The following is an 18,727-nucleotide window of genomic DNA, read 5'->3' on the forward strand; positions in this document are numbered from 1 at the left end:
CAAATACATATGCATGCGCCATACTGAATGTGCTAGGATTATAAATAAAACACAGATATACAGAACACAGTGTCTTTTTAGTGATGGAAGAGAAAAAAAGAGGTTAGGGTGCATTTCTTTTGCTTGAGAGAGGAAGAAATAGCAGAAAATATTCTCCATGTCTCCATATGAAACCATTGTCCTTCAGCTGTAATATGAATCATCTGGCTGTCAAACTGGCTAAAGGCCACTTGTCTGTTCTCTGAGCCCAGACTGTGATTGTACTGTCAGCCATGGACAGCTCGACACACACTCCCATGCCACCTCTGCATCAGTCTAAAAATACATGCAGAAGTACTGACATGAACCAGTTTGAATTGTAACTTTGACGTCACTCCAAATATTCAGCTGTGCCACACCTGTTAGAACTGGGATATGTTTTAAAGCCAAAACTGTTATTACTATAAAGCAAAGTGGTCATTTCAATTTTACGAATCCAGTGGATCCTAAGAGCAAACATCTGGGACATTAAAGGTAGGGTAGGAGATTTCATTCTGATGCACTTTTTGTTAAATTAGTGTAACTTCTCTTTACAATCCGATAGCAACCGATTAGTTCGGCAGTTTCGCTTTAAACGAAATATTAATCATCTGTGGAAGCTATAAAAAGCTAAAAACATCAGCAATTCCTACGAGGCGCACCTGCGTGGAGTATTGGCTGGTTGTCACTCTCTTGTGACATGATGGCCGAAGTCACAGACTGGTTGGGAGGCGTGGCTTCGGGGTAAACTTCGAGAGAAAGGGGCGTGTGTTTACTTTCAAAATCTGGCTGACTCTCAGTGAGTTTTCAAAATCTCCTACCCTACCTTTAACATGTACACTCACAATCATATTCAGACATTTTAAATGCAGTTTATACTTTAGACTGCACTGTGAATAATTGATTTCAAATGATAGTTGATAATAGGAAGCAGGTAGGTAAAACACATCACACATCTAAGAATACTACTACACAGAGAAAAAAGAATAGAATTAATTTTTCTAATGTAACAATGCAAAACCTGCCAAAATGGTAATACTGAGGTTCATTCTTTTAAAAGCCCAGTGGTAAGATTTAGTGAAGATTGATGGGAATCTGCTCCTCATTGCACATGCAACCAAGCTCAGGCATGAAGGAGAGTCCACCGTCGTTTTGTTTTGTTCTTGGTTACAGTAGAAACATAATTCTTCAAGAAGGTCAAACTCAAATGATCCACGTCAAGCTGTTCAATCTTTTCTCTCTCTTTTGTTAAGACTCGAACACATGGAGTCCATAATGAGGCAACTTGATTTATTAAATAATATCTTTTAAAACATGTATTTGCTGTTAGATAAACACTTATTATGTACAGACTATGTTCCAGTGGATGTCGTAAGAATCTTATAATATTAGGTATAAACTTGAGAAGAAACCTGCTATAAAAAACAAACCTTAATTGAATTTTATCTACAATCTACTTAAGGATAAGGTTAGCTGTCTTGAAAAGAGGTGCAGAAATCCAATTTGAACCCAGATTATCTTCGTGAGATCCCTCCGCCTGATTGACTACCGGTCGAGCCGCTGCACCTGTTTGCACGCTGCCTCTCCCTCCGCCCGTGCTGGCCGCGTCATCTCCGCGCATCCGAGTGGAGCATCCGCGTCTCTCCCCCTTCAGCTCCAGCTGTATGTCTGCGAGGGCTGCTCAGCGCCGGTGGGGATTTATCGTGATCGATGCTCTCCACCTAACGTGACAATTTCAAACAACTGCTTGAAACACCGGCTGAAGCGATGGGAGCTTTTGGGGTGATCATGGGGATTTTACAGTACGCGGGACTTTACATTCAACTTAACGCGGCTCTGAACGAGGGACGCGGGGAGGCGGATAATCACATCTCTGGAAATGGTGAGTTGTTGTTTGCCTGTGTTTGTTGAAGGCTTGAATGAAGATGAAGATCGTTGCATTCAGTTTTGAAGAGGAGTGTCTGGGTGGAGTTCAGTGAACATTGCTCTTTATTTAGTGGTCATTCCCCCTTTTTTAGACTTTTTGTCAGGAAGCTGTGACGTGGACTGTTTTGCAGCCTTATTTGTTGACAGTTATTTGTTTGAATAGATACTGATCCGAAAATTAAATAAAAAATAGAACTTTTTTCAATTTTTAAAGAGTGGTTGATTATGGTGCAACTTGTTGCACTATATATAATAAATATGCAGAAATCACATTAATGAATCCTTAAAGCATGTCAGCACACCTATTTAGTAGATATAAATGAGTGGACATGAATTGTACATTATTAGAATGACAAGCAGCACCTGCAGCTAAACTGTCAAAAAAACTGGTGTGTGCGTGTGTGTCTGTGTGTGTGTGATTACTTACTGCATCCTGCTGTAACTCTGCTGTTAATATTCAAGGTCCTCTTGCAAATATACAGGATCATCTGTAAAGTATGCAGTCCATGCCGTCATGCTTATCATGCAATCTGTATGGAGATTAATGCTGCTGTGTGAGTTTAGGAGGTTATAAAATGCAGGCATTCACATCTTTATTCAGCTTTGCACATAAAACTTTAACACCTCAAGCCAGTTGTTGCAAGCTGAGGGTAAAGAGTGACAGCCTGAAAACCTGAGGAGAGAGAGAGAGACAGAGAGAGAGAGACAGAGCGCAAAGGGAATAACATGCAACAAGCCACCATTCAAATCAGACTGGCAAGATTAACAATGTAGGAGATGATACAGTACCTGAGACCACAAGGCTGCTGAATCCAGAAATGTGTAAGACGTGTATAATTTTGGTTTCCTTACAAATCTACATAACTCCGATTGTAATTTATAGAATCTGTTTAACTCAACAAGGTGTCACCAGAATTATTAAATTTAAAGAAAATGGAGCTCAGATTGGGCTGAGATTGGGATTTAGTTTGATGCGCAACAAAACAGTGAGTGAGTCAAAAGAACAAGAAAACATGGAGGTTCTTGAGAGGTATTACAGCACCTGCAGCCTTAAGGACCGAGGGGGTCTGTGCTGTGCAGTGTGGTGGAGATGAGTAGAAGTGTAAAAATACCCTGATGCTGGTACTGATGCCCCTTTTTCCACATTTCATATTAACAGCTGGAGACCTCTGTTGAGACAACAGTCCACCTCCTTTTGGATTGTTAGCACTACACTACTTCTCCTGATGACTTTTAGTGGCTCAGATGTATCTGTTGTTGTTAGGCTGATTTATTAGGTAGAGGGTCTATTATTTTAAATTATATTACATTAGTGCATTGGCCAGTCAGTGTAGGCTAATTAAGCCATATGATAGGAGAATGATTGACTGAATATAAAAAATAGGAATCTTGCAATAAATTGCTATTTTTTAAATGGATTTATCCAGAGATATATAGAATATTAATACAGCTTACATGTTTTCTGGACTGCAGAGGCACAGTATTTTCACCATAGATTCAATTGTTTTATGTTTAATCAATAAAGGAGCAGTTCACTTTAAAAACAAAGGTTCACATTCTCCTTCTAACCTTCATTTCTCTTCATTATTTGCATGTAATTAGTATGTTTCCCCTCTGCACTGCTGCAGCCCTAAACACAGATTTACAGTTGCCTAATTAAACTGTGTAATAACCACTAGTATCACCAGCTGCCCCTCCATTCCAGTCTGTTTAGCAGGTTAGTCTTAGTGTGGTCACTATAAATCAGTGTGGCTTGCACTGCTTCCAAATGGATTGATTGTCTTGAACAGGTTAAAAAATCAATTAGTAGCATTCCTCCCACAGGGAGTTAATTAAAATTGGCTGTAATGGTTGTGTTCTCCACTCCGTGTCTCAGACTGGCCATAAAGAATAAATGCCTCAGGGTGTTTAACAAGAAGAATGAAAAACTATTTCACGATCCAGAAAACAGAATAAAAGCATTCTGAACAACAGCAGCCTCAGCACCACAGAACCACAGTTGTGGTATTCTTTCTGGTAAAGTAATCCTCAGGAGATTTTTTTTAAATCAGGCTCTTTGATAAATTGGCCAAGCAGAGGAGAGCTGAGCCTTCATGCAGAGCACAGAGGCTGGGCGCACTGTTCTGGAGAGTGCTTGTTAAAGTCAGCCCTGACTCATTTGTTTCAGATAAGTGCATCTGGCCCCTGCACCACAGCCTCCACTTGAGCTGAAGTGTGGATCAGAATCACCTGTGACACAGAATTATAGGTTCTGACAAACAGCCATGTTTGACGGATCAGAGACTTCGTCTTATGTGTCTGAATATGAGTATTTAACCTGCCAGAAAGGCATGGAGGACAAAGAAACAGTGAGATAGCATGTGTGGTCATATGTTTGTCCCTTTAGAGAAGATGATCCACAAAGCCCTAAGGCCTCCACACCTGATTTAATTGTCCATTTGGAACCAGCACCACACCTGTCAATGTTAGCAGTCCTCCTGTCTTCCTTTGTGAGTGTTCGGCTTTCACAGTGAGGGGGCGTGTACCAATTCATTAGGCTTCCTAAGTGTCGGGGATTCTCTGCCAGTCCTCTGCTTGGTGTCCTCTTAATGAGGACGGCCAGCCCAGGCAGTTTGCATTGGCTTTCAATTTAATGGAGCTCTTACAGTGCAGGAGGAGGGGGGGGGCAACAGATTGTACAATCATGCTGTCACAGCAGAGGGTGCTGGCGGAGGCTCGGCAGGAGAGAGCAGGACAGTGGAAGAATGGCTGAAACAAAGCACACCTCCAGGGGATGCTACATTTAACATCAGAACAGCAACCTCCTCTAGTGTGAGAAAAAATATGAACACATTTACAGCAACATTGTCATTATTTAAAACATCAGGTTGCGCTTATTCCAAGAATAGAGGCACAAACACACAGAAAATCCTTTAAGACAGATCCTAAGTACAGCAGCTGCAACTATGGCAGCTTCTACATGTTAATGTTTTTCTCTAGTGACTGATTATCATTTGTCAATAAAAAGCTAAATAAAAAGGCCCACCATGGTGTCCTAAAGCTGATAGATTATTGATTATTTAACAAGCTGTAACCCTAATGTTATTAGGGTATAAGGGTTTACTGGATACACTGAAATTCTTTATAATCAAACATTATTTGGTCATACATACATTGTACATACTGCATGCCTTTCATTCTTCTTCTTCAGTCCTGAGTTCCTGTTCTCTTTTCTGATTGGTCAGCTGGTCCACCGTTGTTCTGGAGAAGATAGTTGTTCTGGAGAAGATAGAAGAAAGAAAAGCATGTTTTTGTCACAGGAAAAGAAATCTTCTGAACAGTGCTCTCAAACTGTAACACTTAGCAGTGAGCTTTATGTTTTAGATAATAGTGCACAATGTAGACTTCAGCAATTCAGGTGCAATGATAGTAAAACACCCTTGATTCAGAGTCAGTTTTAGTATATTAATACCATACTTAATATTTTAGGGTTAGGGGTTGTCGGCCACGGGCAACGATGCTGGGCATGGAGGGTTGCTCTCTCGGGGGTGATGCTGGAGACAAGGGGACATCCAGGAGAGGGTTAGGGTTAGGGTGGCTGGGCATGGAGGGTTGCTAACTCCACTAGAACGTTGTGGTGCAGACTGAACACACAATGCTGAGCAGAAGGCTCCTGCACTCTGTCCCATCTCAGTGAAAGCACAGGTGCCGTCACTTAAAGCTTCTCAAGGGCAACACACTCCAACAGAACATAATGTTGTCTTTCACCGCTGGGGAGTCCAGATGGAGTACAGTGTGCAATCTTGAAAATGCCTCTGAGCCCCGGTGTGTGTTGTCAACAACACGTGCTACTTCATGTCGCCACACACTGGGAGGAAACGCAGAAATAGCCTCTGAGTCTTGCGTCCCAAGGGCTATGAAAAATTCACTCGGCAGGCCTGAAGTGTCACTGGCAACAGGCAGACAGCTGCTTGCTTGATTACCGACTCCACTCTTATTTCATTATTTTTACCTTCCACCTTGAATTCAAGCTGAAGGTCTCACAGCAAATGGTTATTTCCCCAAGGAGACTCCTGTCTCCCTGTTTCCCCGCCGTGGACTCTGAACCAAATACAGAATTATTGACTTACTGTTGTTCATCAGTTTGCTTCCAAGCCATCTGTACTGTAACTGTGCTGTACAGAAATCCCCAGATGCTGTAGGTGAAGGCAATACTCACAACATTTGACTCATCTAAGACTGGAGTGCTGGTATTAATGGCCGTATGGTAACTTAATAAAACAAACTTTAAGTGATTACTAAATAACAGCTTCTTATTAGAATAAGTTGTATGTTTGTAACCTAGAGTGCTGTAATCTCTGATGGTTTTCCTCCATATTCACTAACAAACCTCCCATTAGATCTTTTTTTCTGGATGCCAGATTAAAGCTTTTATAGATCAAGATGAATAGCTGCAGCAGTTCTCTTTATTGCAGCAGCTCCTCGTTGTTTCATTCACCATTCCCTTGGGGCTTTCCGGATTATTAAAGCCATTCATCAAATTAGTGAAATACCTCCTCCCAGAGGGCTTCTGTTCACAGGCTATTTACATTCACCTTGGTGGAAGTTATGATGTTAAGCTGGAATTTAATGTCTTTTAATGTATTTACAGGGTTTTTGCTCCTCAGTAAATCATTTCGTCTCTTCAGTGAGAATGTGACTCAAATAGAGACACTGAGATAACGACCCCGATTTTACTTGCTGTCCCTGTAAGGCAGCACCTTTTCAGGTGAAAAATGTTTGCACTTAACTTAGAGAAGGATTTCTACAATTCTACCAACTGCCAGGGCGTCATTTTAAACGACCCGGTGTGGAACTCACTGAGACACAGAGCAGGTACACACATCCTTAGCTTCATTCTGATCAATATATACACATAACCTTCTTTCCTGATTGTTAATCACTTTACACTTTGGTATTGTTGTCGTCCTGCAGTGATATTGAGTTTGTTATGAATTTTTGTCTTCAAAAAAACATCACCATAAAAACAGATGTGATATTCAGCATAAGATGATAGTGTCAGTTGCCAATTGTAATGCAGTACAGGTGTTTGTGGGCTCTGAGGGATGGTAAGCGTGTGCAAACAAATTAGTGCTTAGGCTTACAGATGTAATATGCATATACCTATGGATCTATGTCAAATGCTTAGATCCTGTTAAAACCTTGACTGAACAATTTGACAACTCTAATTACTTCCCATCCTGCTGTGTATACATGTAACAGAAGACAAACAGTACAGATATAATAAACACTATTGAACCACTGCAGAAGGTTAAATATGTATAAATAACACCAATTTTATACGTGTCATCCTTTTATATGAGGAACAGCTGTGTATATCCGTGGTTTGTAAAGGTTTGTCGCTTCAGTAGGAAAATAGACTTGAAAGGATTGACTAACATGTTGTTGGTGTTGGTTCTGTCATGTGATACAGCGACAGTAAGATGAATATAAAATAACAAGCTTTATCCTTTAGTGGCTTGACAAAGAAAAATAGAAGCTTTCAGGGGTGGTGACAAGCTTACACTGCTGACTCTCCCGCTTACACAAATACACATGCACACATGGACAAGAAAAGATACGGGTGTCACGCTTGCTTCTCATCCATGCTAATGAGCCCTCTCTAATTTAGTCATCTTCAAACAGCTGAAGCTCCCTCCTCAGAAGAGAGAGAGAGAAGATCGATGGATTGACCTCACACTGGATTTATACCTCTCAGTTTGCCTTATGTGGGACCTGATGTGAGAAAATATTTACCGTTACCGCAGAAAAGACTGGTCTGTTTTTGGCTTTACCACTGTATTCATATTTGTTTATATATTTATGCCCCGCATTGTTTTCTTTCATTATTTTCTCCCCTTTTCATTTTTAATGAGTTTTTGTCGGGTAGCAAGCAGCTCTCTGTGTTCTCGTGGCCTCACTTCTATCATCGCTCTCTGAGCAATAAAGCCAGAAATTCCAAGGAGGACCATTTTAAAAATGCATGTACTGTACGTGCATCTTCAAACAAGGGTCCCCAGCATCCACTTGAAGATCCTTTTGACAGTGCTGCCTTTATGAAAATCTATACTTAGAGAAGGCCACGCTAGGCAAACTCATTCTCCCTCCCACCCCCAGCCTCATAGCATTATAAATGAGACAGCTGAAGATTTCACTGGAAGTCAATATTCACTTCAGAAGTACTTGTTTTCAGTCTTTTCTCAGCCAGTTCCTAACCTTAAAAATGAACCAGTGGAGTCAGCTTTTGTCTTGATTTATTCTACCAAAGTGATAGCATTGATTTCTGGTCAGGCAACTGGAAACAGTTGGATGTCTGCTGAGCAGGCTAGTTAGAGCCTGACGTCAGCACAGCAAACACAGACACATAGAGCATTCATCAACAGGTCGTTTTTTAATAGCAAGTCAAAGAACTCCCCGGCTTAGCAAGCTCATACCAACTGGCATACAAACACTCAACCCAAAACCAATATACTGTATGTCTGTTAGAATGTATCCAACAACTAACCTGCGAATCGACCTGAAAAGCTATGTAGTTTATCAGATCAGTGCCAAAAAACACTGCCTCCATTTGAAGCCATTAATTGCATGGTCAATGTTCATCATGTTCCTCAGATAGTGGAATGTGCTCAGCTGCATACTTATACTGTTCCACATAGAGAACAGTTTATAATAAGATTTAATTAACGCATGTAATGTTAGAGAGGTACAACTTAATTATATTTTACATCACCGTCGTTGACATTTTATTTCATATATCTCTGGGCCTGCTGCTGTGTGAGCTGGTGAAAAGGTTTTTCTTCCAGTTCTGAAAAGCTCCTCCATGCATTAGAGAGTTTAATTGATAAAATATAAAAGTTTCATGAGAAAAAAAAAGCTTTAATGAAATTCTTGACAGATATATATGAAGAAACAGTATCCATTAGCATGATTGTGGAGGGATAATTATAATGTGCGAGCACATATAATGTACAGTGTGGGGGGATGAAGTGGCCTGATTGCACTTCCTGCTACCCTGGCCAACCATCCTGATCCTTTTTCTCTTCTAAATACAAAGAACTCACAGAGGTGTGCTCTCTGGGGGTTTGGATTACCAGGAGGCAGTACCATTCCAGACACCTTTGGTTAGACATACAGTAAAACTAATCAGAGAAACAAAACATGTGACATAGAGCATAAATAACATTAAGTCATACATATTTTTGTTTTTAATGAATGAAAGTCATTCAGGGGTGAATCAGACACCTGTGGAATTTCATTAAAGTTTTTTCTTCCATGTCTGTGATCTATTGAGCTGTATCTACTCGGCCTTACCTAACAGACTCTTTCTGAACTTTTAGAATGTGGTTATTATTGCTCTTAAGGCAGCACTTGACACAAAGTCTTTATGTCAAACTAAAAACCAGCGAATGATCACACTGCATTACCCCACAGTTTTTACCTACCATCAGATGGAGATCATTTGCTTTCATCTGTAGCACCTCTCAATATGTCATCTTATCTCTCTTTTATGTCCTATTCTGTATGTCTCACCTTTTATTTCTATCACTGTAATGAGATTGTTTGCCTTTCATAGGGGAAAGGTAAATTATATGATGGATTCAGAGATTGCAACAACAATTATATTCCCTCTGTAATGAAAGACTGAAACAAAGTAGGCACAATCTGCATTTTTTTAAGCTCCCACAATGTATTGTGAGGTGTCACCACATGTTTTTTTTCCTTTTTGTTTTCATTCTTCTGCTTTTTTTGTACTACTATGACCAACTAATCTGTGTGTGTGTGTGTGTGTGTGTGTGTAAGAGTCGGAAATTGTAAAGGTGTTAAGTGTTGCAGAGGCTGCTTTGCTTGCTGCCACCTCATCCATGAACTTCTTTTATTGTTGTGCATTATGACTGATACCACATGTAACAGAATTCTGCATTGATTACAGTATGGTCTACAACTGACATAAAAATAATGTGTTACACTGTTTAACTTCCATTTTAAATACATACAGAGAGTACAGGGTACCACACACAGTGAGACACACACACAGCCTAATTCTCCCAGGATGCTGAACAGCTGCCAGAGCCAGTGGGCAAGGCTCCAGGAGATGTAGTGTGTTGGAAGAAACTCTTTATGCCAGACACCAGAGAGCCAACAGACTGCCCACTCAGCGAGAGAGAGAGGAGAGAGTAAAGAAGGCAACCGAGTTAAAGGAAAAGGGGAGAAATCAGAGTATTGAGTTGAAAAGAGGTAGAAGGACCAACAAATTGGAAAGTAAGAATGAAACAGTAGTAGTAGAAAGGGGAGAGTGAAAATGGGGTCTTCAACAAGAGGGAGAGATTTGTGGGAGATGCTAGTGAGCTGGCAGCAGGAGAGAAAAAAGCAAAGAAAGGATTTAAACAAGAGCAGGGAAGAGGTGGAAAATTGAGAAAAATCTTGCGTTTGCAGAATCAGGGTTTTATTGGCTGGCTGGGGAAATGGGAAAGTGCAGGAATTACCTTGCAGCTATATAAGCCTGTCCTACTGTAGCTCTGGACTCCCGAGTGTATGTGAGGACTCCCCGTGCTGCTCTCTCCTTGATTCGACTTTGGCTTCACACACTGTGGTTTCAAATGGCGGTGGAGACTCAGCAAGCATCATTAATTCTTCAGCAGTGCTTCTTTTCTCTGTGCTTCAAGGACTGTCGATACTGTGTGAAATCAAAATTATTATTTTCATACAGAATGCAAAAAGTGGTGTCTGCTGTAAAGTTTGGATTGGAGGTTGCTGCTTGTTTAAGCCCCATTAAAGTGACAAGCTTAATCAGCAATCACTGTCTATGCACATAGTAAAACACACAGTCTTCACATGCAGTTGATCAGCCACTTAGGTTGATAGTAGTAGTTGATACTAACTAATAGCTAATCCTTTCTTTTTATAACTTTTTCTTATTCTATGACCTTTTCTCTCTTCATTTTTGAGTCACACAAACATTTTTTTGGCAGCAGCCTCTTCAAAGTGTCAAACTGCTGCTAGCTGTTGTTACTGTATCACAAGACAAAAGGTTTGAGAACCTGGGCTGAGTATGATAAAAACTCAGATAACTGAAACGTATCCCACTGTTGTTTCTTTATTTGTATATTATTTGCACAGTAAAGTTCTGTGTCTCTCCAGCCTTTAGCTCTTCATCGAACCTCTGAGAGGAAGGGTATTGTGTGGTAAAAATGTTTATTTTTACCTGTAGCTGAGAGATTGTAAACAGGCAAATTCATAACATTAAACAGATTTTACAGGGAAAACTGCTCACATGCAGTTGCCATTTCTGGCTACCATTGCGTCATGCCCTACCCCCACATGAACACATATGGGCTAAAATATGCTCACTGTTTCTGTTTTGAAGTGCGTAAGTATGGACCCCAGATTGGTCAGAATGGTAAAACCATAAATACATTTCATCAAAGAGAAACCTTCAATAAAAAGACAGATTGGCTTGCTTTGTTGTCCTGAAGAAATTTTCTGCCTTTTAAAAACTTGCTTATGAAAGTGAATCATTACCAGCTGTGATTACAATCTACCATGGCAGTGAAGAAATAGTGCAGACAATCAGAGGGGATCCGTGCTGAGGCATTTACTGCAGTACAACAAGCAAGAAGAACTCTCTCAAGTGTCTGAAGTGTTTTTTACTGTGCTGCCTGCTCACAGTATCGCCCTTCATGTTACCATCGCATGCTAACAGCTGATCAGATCAAATATTACAAAAAGAAAAAGTAAATACTCAGTTTGTTTACCTCTACTTGTTTTAATGGATGTCTCAGAGGATTCAGTGAGGTAGAGTCAATATGCAGGTCCTGGAACTGTCATGGTTTCAGCCAGGTCTTTTATTTTGTAGTTCATTTTCTGTTTGTATTAGTTTTAGTTTTACTAGTCACTTCCTGATTTATTTTGAAACTTGATCTTCCCTTTGTGTTTCTGTTCTGTTTACTTCCCCTTCCTCATCTGTGCTCCCTTCCCCCTCCTGTGATTACCTGCTCCGCCCTAATGTGCTTCACCTGTGTCCAATTGTCTTCCCGCCCTCCTGTGTATAAAGCCTGTGTGTTTCCTTCCCCTTGTTGCCAGTTCGTCTTGTGAGTAATCCTAGCGACACAGCCGTCCAAGTAGCCTCCCGCTCTTGTGATTTTCCCAGTGAGTTTTGGATTTTCCTGTGTATCACCTGTTTTGGATCTGACTACTGTTTTTTGCCTTTGCCCTTTGTGTTACCTCTGCCTCGCCGACTTAACTCCTGTGTACCGATCACTGCTTTGGACTTTGACCACTGGTTTTTGTCTGTGCCCTTTTGGATACCTCTGCCTCGCGGACTGAACTTCTGTGTACCGAACCTAGCCTGTATTAAAACACTGAGTTTGCTTTCACCACCAACTAAGTCTGCATTTGTGTCCTCCATCTCACAATCCCGACAGGAACAGCGATCCTGACAGCATGTGTGTGAAGTGTAATTTCTGACTGTTTTGTATTCAAGCCGAATTCAGTATGAAGGAATTCACTAGAGGCCCTGTGATACAATATTATCTGTGGCTGTCTGACAAGCAGTACTACATTACTGTCCTTTATTTTGCCATATGTTGAGATAATACATCTAAGACTGAGCTTACGCACACAAGGCAGGGCAGTGTCAGTGCTATTAAATTCCATTCAGACATTCATGTCTTCATTGAGAAATGTTGTTACACCAGCTAACCAGCATGTGGTTATTGTGCGCATGCTGATGAGGGAAGAGACTCTGGAGCTTTTTCAACAAGCGCTGCTATATGTCGCTGCAGCAGCACTGCCATCATTTATGTGAAATGTGATGTGAAAAGCGGCACAGTTAGAGCCTACATACACAGTGCACAGAGAAAATTGCAGTGTTTATTAATCAGCGGTGAAAAATATGACAGTTAGCCGCCTGCCTTTTATTGTTTCCTCAATCGTCTTGACAGGTAATTATTTACAAAAGTATAGGAGGACTTATCAGGAGGGAGTTGTTATAGAGCTTATGCACCTTCTAATAATATAGCTCAGTCTAAATTCCCTTTCAGGCCTGCAGCACATAACTATGGAAATCATCCTCAGAAAAATCTGCTGTTATTGACAAATACATAATTGACAAAGGGTGGATGGAACTTCATTTATGCTTGTGATGCTAAATTATGGTTACATGGTGTTATTGTAATTACTGTTTTTCTTTCTTTTTTTTTCCCTCATTCTCAGCTGAGCATCAGTTTGACATTGGAGACATGTAAGATAACTTCCTCTGCTGGAAATAATGTAGTAATGATATAAAGGAACTGCTGTTAGATAGCAGCTCCCAGTTTTTGATGGGAATGTTTGGTTTCTTTTGTATTTGTTTAATAAATTGGATAAGTATGTAATTACAATCCTGTGCACATTTATAATAGGCTACGTTTTACTGTTTACACAGGCTTGGAGGAAGAGTTTAATATACAACAATAGAATAGAACGACATTTGTTTTACTTTTGTAACCTGCATGTTTTCCTGTCATCTCTGATACATTTAATACATTTGATCATGTTAAGATATTTCAAATAAACAACTAAAACAGCCCTAACTATAATTTAAAAAATACAATTTTTTTCATGTAGTTTGCATATAATTGGATAATATATTGTGACAAAACAGCAGCTGGCCTGCAAGGAAAGGGTTCACTTCCACATTTTGTAAAGTTCTATTAACAATTCTTTCTAAAGGTCCAACTTCATATCACTGTGTGTATGTGTGCGTGTGTAGCCTTTCCAGTTCTTTTCCTATCAGTTTCCTCACATGCCCATTTATCTCTCTCAGCTCTTTTTTCTCCACACACTCACCTCAGGTCACCTCCACCCTTGTCTGTCTTTTCTCCCATTGCTCTCTCCCCACTTCCTCCACCCTTTCCGGCTCTTGAAAGGCTCCATCCCTACAGTACGTCTCCTCTTGACAAATGAGGCTGCTGACTGGCTGCAAGCAGTAGTGCATCAAGGGCATGAGTCCTGAGTGCCCGGTCAGTCCAAAGACTCCAAAGCTGTCTCCTCTGTTCCTCTATCCTTTTTTCCCCCTGCCCACCTTATTTTCATCCCAGGATGATCTTTGCACAAAGCTGAGTGAATGTCAGTTGTAAATCCAGGGACATGTCTCTGATCACATGGTCTCTCTTTCACACGATTCTTCTGAAAAGGATTGTTCTGTAGATGAGATATTAGCTCACAGAACAGGCAGCTTATTCAGTTCTTCAGCTATGACACTGAGCTCTCCATGACTGCATTTCAAATCTTCCTTTCCCATTGCTCTCATTAAACCTCTTTATGGCTGCAAGAAAACTCTTTCTTGAATCAGCTGATATTAACTCAATGAATTCAGTTAGACTCAGCCAGATGAGGTGTGTTAAACTGTGCATCCACATTCAATCAATGCACATCGCCTCTGATGCTGTGTGCACATTATATGTTCACCATAGTATTAAGTATATTATTATTAGAATAACCTATGAACACTGCCCTCACAACATTAAACTGACTAGGATTAGATTAGATTTCATGTAAAGATTTAATGTAACTTCAGCACAGAGTTTGTATTATTTTATATATGCAGCTGCCTTCAATAATGCTGTCTGGATTCACTGTGTTTACCTCGTGTAGAAATAGCTGTCATTTCTAATAGCTGTAAAGCATTAGGGTTGATTGTATTTTTTATATTCTACTGATAATAACTTCTCATCGGGGCTGGTTTCATTTGTGGCATGATGTTTATTTTGTAGGTGGTGTGTCTAATGTGTGTGGGCTTAAAATGTAAGGATTTGTCTAAATGATTAGGTTTGTGCAGCGTTCGGCCTTGATCTGCTGTACCACATTAAGATTATGTCTTTTTTTGAGTTCGTTTGTTTTGCTTCGTGCATAATTCTGATCACTGAAAAAACTGGAAAACCTCTGGGGCCTCTGGGATTTCATTCAGTTAGAATAAAAACTTCAGAAAAGAGTGCAGACATTTGAAGAAAGGTATAGATTTTACTTTGTTTTTGCCAATGTTTTAAAAGAGTGAAATGTTCAGAACAGCACACTTGTGTATCAGGAATAATTAGTTAAGCATGATCATATCCAACTCAACAGTTATCTCAGCAAACTCAAGGCTACCTTATTCATTGTACTGTGATACTTTCAAGCATTTGCACATGCAAAACGATTTTTCAAGTGTAAACACAAACACAGTGACTTGTCTGCTGAGTCGTTACCTCTTCTCTGCATTCCTGATTTCTGCATTGACTTATGTTCTGACAGTGTGTTCTCACTTCTCTCTCTGTGATGCAGCACTTTCACCTGCACAATGTTGAAATAGAAATCTTGAAGATTTGTGTTTCTGCCATTGAAAACCTCTCACTTATCTTCAGCTCTCTCTCTCTCTCTCTCTCTCTCTCTCTGCAGCTCTCTTCACCGAGGTCCCACATGACATCACAACGTACAGTGGTGAGGATGTAGAGATGGCCTGTTCCTTCCGTGGGGCAGGCTCTCCCTCCTACTCCCTGGAGATCCAGTGGTGGTACATCAAGGACCTTAGAGACTGGCAGGAGAAGACTGACCACATCACTAATAATGTAAGCTGCAAAGACTATCTTGTACTTGCTTGAATATTATGCAGGAAGCTGCTTCACTATTTTTTGTGACAACCATGAGGAGTTCTGAAACACATGCACTACATTCCTATGACCACAGGGGGGCATCATACATTTTTCATACAGTGACACCAAAACCCAATTAGTCAGCACTGTATTAATTTATCCAAGTCATTGCAACTGAGGTGCCATGAAACTAAATCCTAACTACAAGGAAAATGCTCGTGTGAAACACCTGCACTGTGAGCCAGGAAGACGCACCTCTGCGTAGGCATTGTAACAGTGTTGCAACAGTTCCAATAAACATTACTTTAGTCTTACAAGCCAGTGACAACACAGTTGTGTGAAAAAAAACGTTAAAAACTCAATCAAAAGGGCACAATGATTTTTAAATGTAAATAAGAGACTTAAGGTGTACTAAACATGGATATAATGTGTGGCAGTGTTATTGTACTTAGCAAGTACAGCCAAGTAAAATTACAAAATACATTTAACATTCACTTTTTCAGTTTTGACATTTTTTTCACACCAGCCTGGACTCAGTCTAAAGCCCGCTATATATCAGTCAAATGGAAATGCAATACTGACCATAGTAGAAACCCTCTGGCATGGAAACGAAGGTATAATTACTGATTAGCATTTGTCGGCACTGGGGGAACAGGTTGACTCTCTCCCATCATGGGGGAGACTCATGCTCCCCTGTTGTGCCTCCAGACACTATAATTGGCACTGAGAAAGAAATAGATTTTCAAAATCTCTTTCTGCCCCATGCATAATTCATACCTATGCCCAAAAGAATACCTCTGTGCCTCTGCATACCCAATCGCACACACTCTGCCTGCTTACAGAGAGGCTTACATGCTTGGTGCTGTGCACACACACATACACACACACTCACACACACATGAAAAACGCAACTACTACAGAAAGTGGTAACTACACATAAGCAACCCAAACAGGAAAAAAATGTACTGAAAATATCAGACATGTTCATCTATCTTACTCCAATGAGACTTCTGTGAGCAATAAAATGTTTAAGAAAAGAGCTGCCTCAGTTGTTAATGCTTCATCTGTGTTTCTGTGCAGGTTGAGCCCCTGGTGGAGATGTCCAGAGATGCAACCAAAATTAGTGTGAGTATTGTTTCTAATTATTATTTGTAAGTAAGATGTATGTAAGATTTATTTTCATTTAAGGATGTTTGCCTTGTTAAAACTTTTCATGTCTTTTATGTCTAGCTGACTTTGAATAAAGGATATACTGTAGCCTAAACACCCGTTCCCAAAGTCTTGGTTGGGACTCAATAATAAGAGAATATTTTTCTAGAGAAATTTGCAGGATTTCACTTTATTTAATTTTATTTGTCACTATATTTTGTTATCATTGCAAACATTCATTCATTCATTTTGTATTCCTTAATATTTATTCTTTATTTTGTTACTTTCTTCTTACAATGTGTGCTTCTATCTTTTCCCAGCTGCTTTAACACTGAGTTTCTCCTGTGGAGGACTAATAAAGAATTATCATATCTTTATCTGTGCAGTGCCACTGTCAACCACATGAGGGAGCAAGATGCTTTTCTTATGTTTTACTTAAGAACATTTTTTTTAATGAGAAAGTTTTCAGCATTGCCTTTACATTCAGTCATGGATTTTTTTCATGATGTTTGGTTTTTAAAAAATTGTATGTTGCCTTTTTTCAGGTGGTAAAAGTTGGCGGCGGCAATATTTCCCACAAACTCCGTCTCTCCAGCGTCAAGCCATCAGACGAGGGCATGTATGAGTGTCGTGTCATTGACCATAGCGGTACTGTGTCACAGCACCACCGTGTCCGGGCCTACCTCCAGGTGAAGCCAGACAGAAGTCAGGGGTCAGATGTCGTCCAGCTGCAGGAAGCAGGACACCGGCCGCAGGGGACTCACCAACACCAGACAGAGAGCAGGGAACTGAAGAAGAGATCAACCAGCAGTACCACTGACTGTAATGAGAGCTGTGTGCTTTAGAGTGGGCCCTTCTGGCCTGTCTGTCTGCATGTATCTCTATAAAGAGGGACGTCATCACACAGTTAAAACATCAATAATTCTTGGTGCCCTTGGTTTCATGGTTTGTTTTGTTTTTGTTTTTAATTTTACTGATTGTGTTCTTTTTATTGCTTTGTGTTTTTTGTTGCATTATGTTATTGTGGCTTGAAGATTGCAGTTACAAAGAGGAGCTTTTATTTTAGTATTTTATCCTGGATGAATCAATAGTAAACAAAGTTCTATTGTCTTTTACCAAAACATGCAGAAACCTGCAGTACTGGAGTAATGCTTTCTAAGATATGAAGAATTAAGCTTCTGTTTTTTTTAATGTTTCAAAGTGAATTGATTTCCTCTATAATCTTTATTTTAACACTTAGTCTGTGTTTAGCTTTCTCAACTATAATGTCTGTCACCATGCAAATGTATGCTTTCATCACATCCATATAATGTATTAACTCTGGTGTATGTTTGCTCTTTTCCATTATAAATAAAGTAACTCAGTGCTAATTAACCAAATAACACAACAACAGTGAAAAACTTTTCATAATTTTTTTCACCCTCATCTTTTGTCTCGATTTTAACTTGATGAATTTCATCGTCACTTGTTGACTGTTTGTTCTCAGTGCTGCTGTTCAGTATTTGTTCTGTTGAATACATTAATTTGAAATGACAGTCTGTGCTTTTCTTTATTGCTTTGTTAAAACAGTTTCTGTGAATTTGCTCACATTTAAAGGTGTGCAAGCTGACTCCATTTTTTACAAAGTTACCATGGACATCTGGCTCAAGAGAGTCGACACTGTTGTGCTACAGATATTAATTATAAGCACAATATATTTGTTGCATGTACATATTAAAAGGATATCTATCCAAGGAAAACAATGAATTGTAACAGACCTAATAGCATGGATGGAGGATTAGGGATGTAGTTTAAAATAAGTGTTTCATTCTTTCTATGATAGCACATAGCTATGAACAGTGTGTAGATTTGGTTTTCTCTGTCAGTCTCTCATATGTGCTATGTATCACACACTGATGTGACGGTGAAAGGCTGACAGGCTGTGTGTTGCTGCCAGCTAGTGTGCAAAATAAACAGTGCAGCCTGCACCAGCAGAGAGCAGTGCTTCCTCCAACCTTCAAAATAAGTCA

General features: G+C 39.9%; 1 protein-coding gene across 1 annotated transcript; it reads left to right on the forward strand.

Moving 5' to 3' along the window:
* Positions 1-1,683: 1,683 nt before the first annotated feature.
* On the forward strand, positions 1,684-17,858 carry vstm2lb (V-set and transmembrane domain containing 2 like b). Its single transcript, XM_028406795.1, has 4 exons — positions 1,684-1,900; positions 15,376-15,545; positions 16,650-16,694; positions 17,264-17,858. The coding sequence occupies exons 1-4, from the start codon at positions 1,786-1,788 to the stop codon at positions 17,561-17,563; spliced, it is 630 nt and encodes a 209-aa protein (XP_028262596.1). The 5' UTR covers positions 1,684-1,785; the 3' UTR covers positions 17,564-17,858.
* Positions 17,859-18,727: the final 869 nt, after the last annotated feature.

Source organism: Parambassis ranga, chromosome 5 (genome assembly GCF_900634625.1).
Source record: "Parambassis ranga chromosome 5, fParRan2.1, whole genome shotgun sequence".
Lineage (NCBI taxonomy): Eukaryota > Metazoa > Chordata > Actinopteri > Ambassidae > Parambassis > Parambassis ranga.

Bases quoted from the DNA above. Each gene is read 5' to 3' on its own strand.
- vstm2lb (XM_028406795.1), top strand. From the start codon at position 1,786: ATGGGAGCTTTTGGGGTGATCATGGGGATTTTACAGTACGCGGGACTT. The intron at 1,901-15,375 runs GTGAGTTGTTGT...CTCTCTCTGCAG, and splicing joins TAATCACATCTCTGGAAATG to CTCTCTTCACCGAGGTCCCA. The intron at 15,546-16,649 runs GTAAGCTGCAAA...GTTTCTGTGCAG, and splicing joins CTGACCACATCACTAATAAT to GTTGAGCCCCTGGTGGAGAT.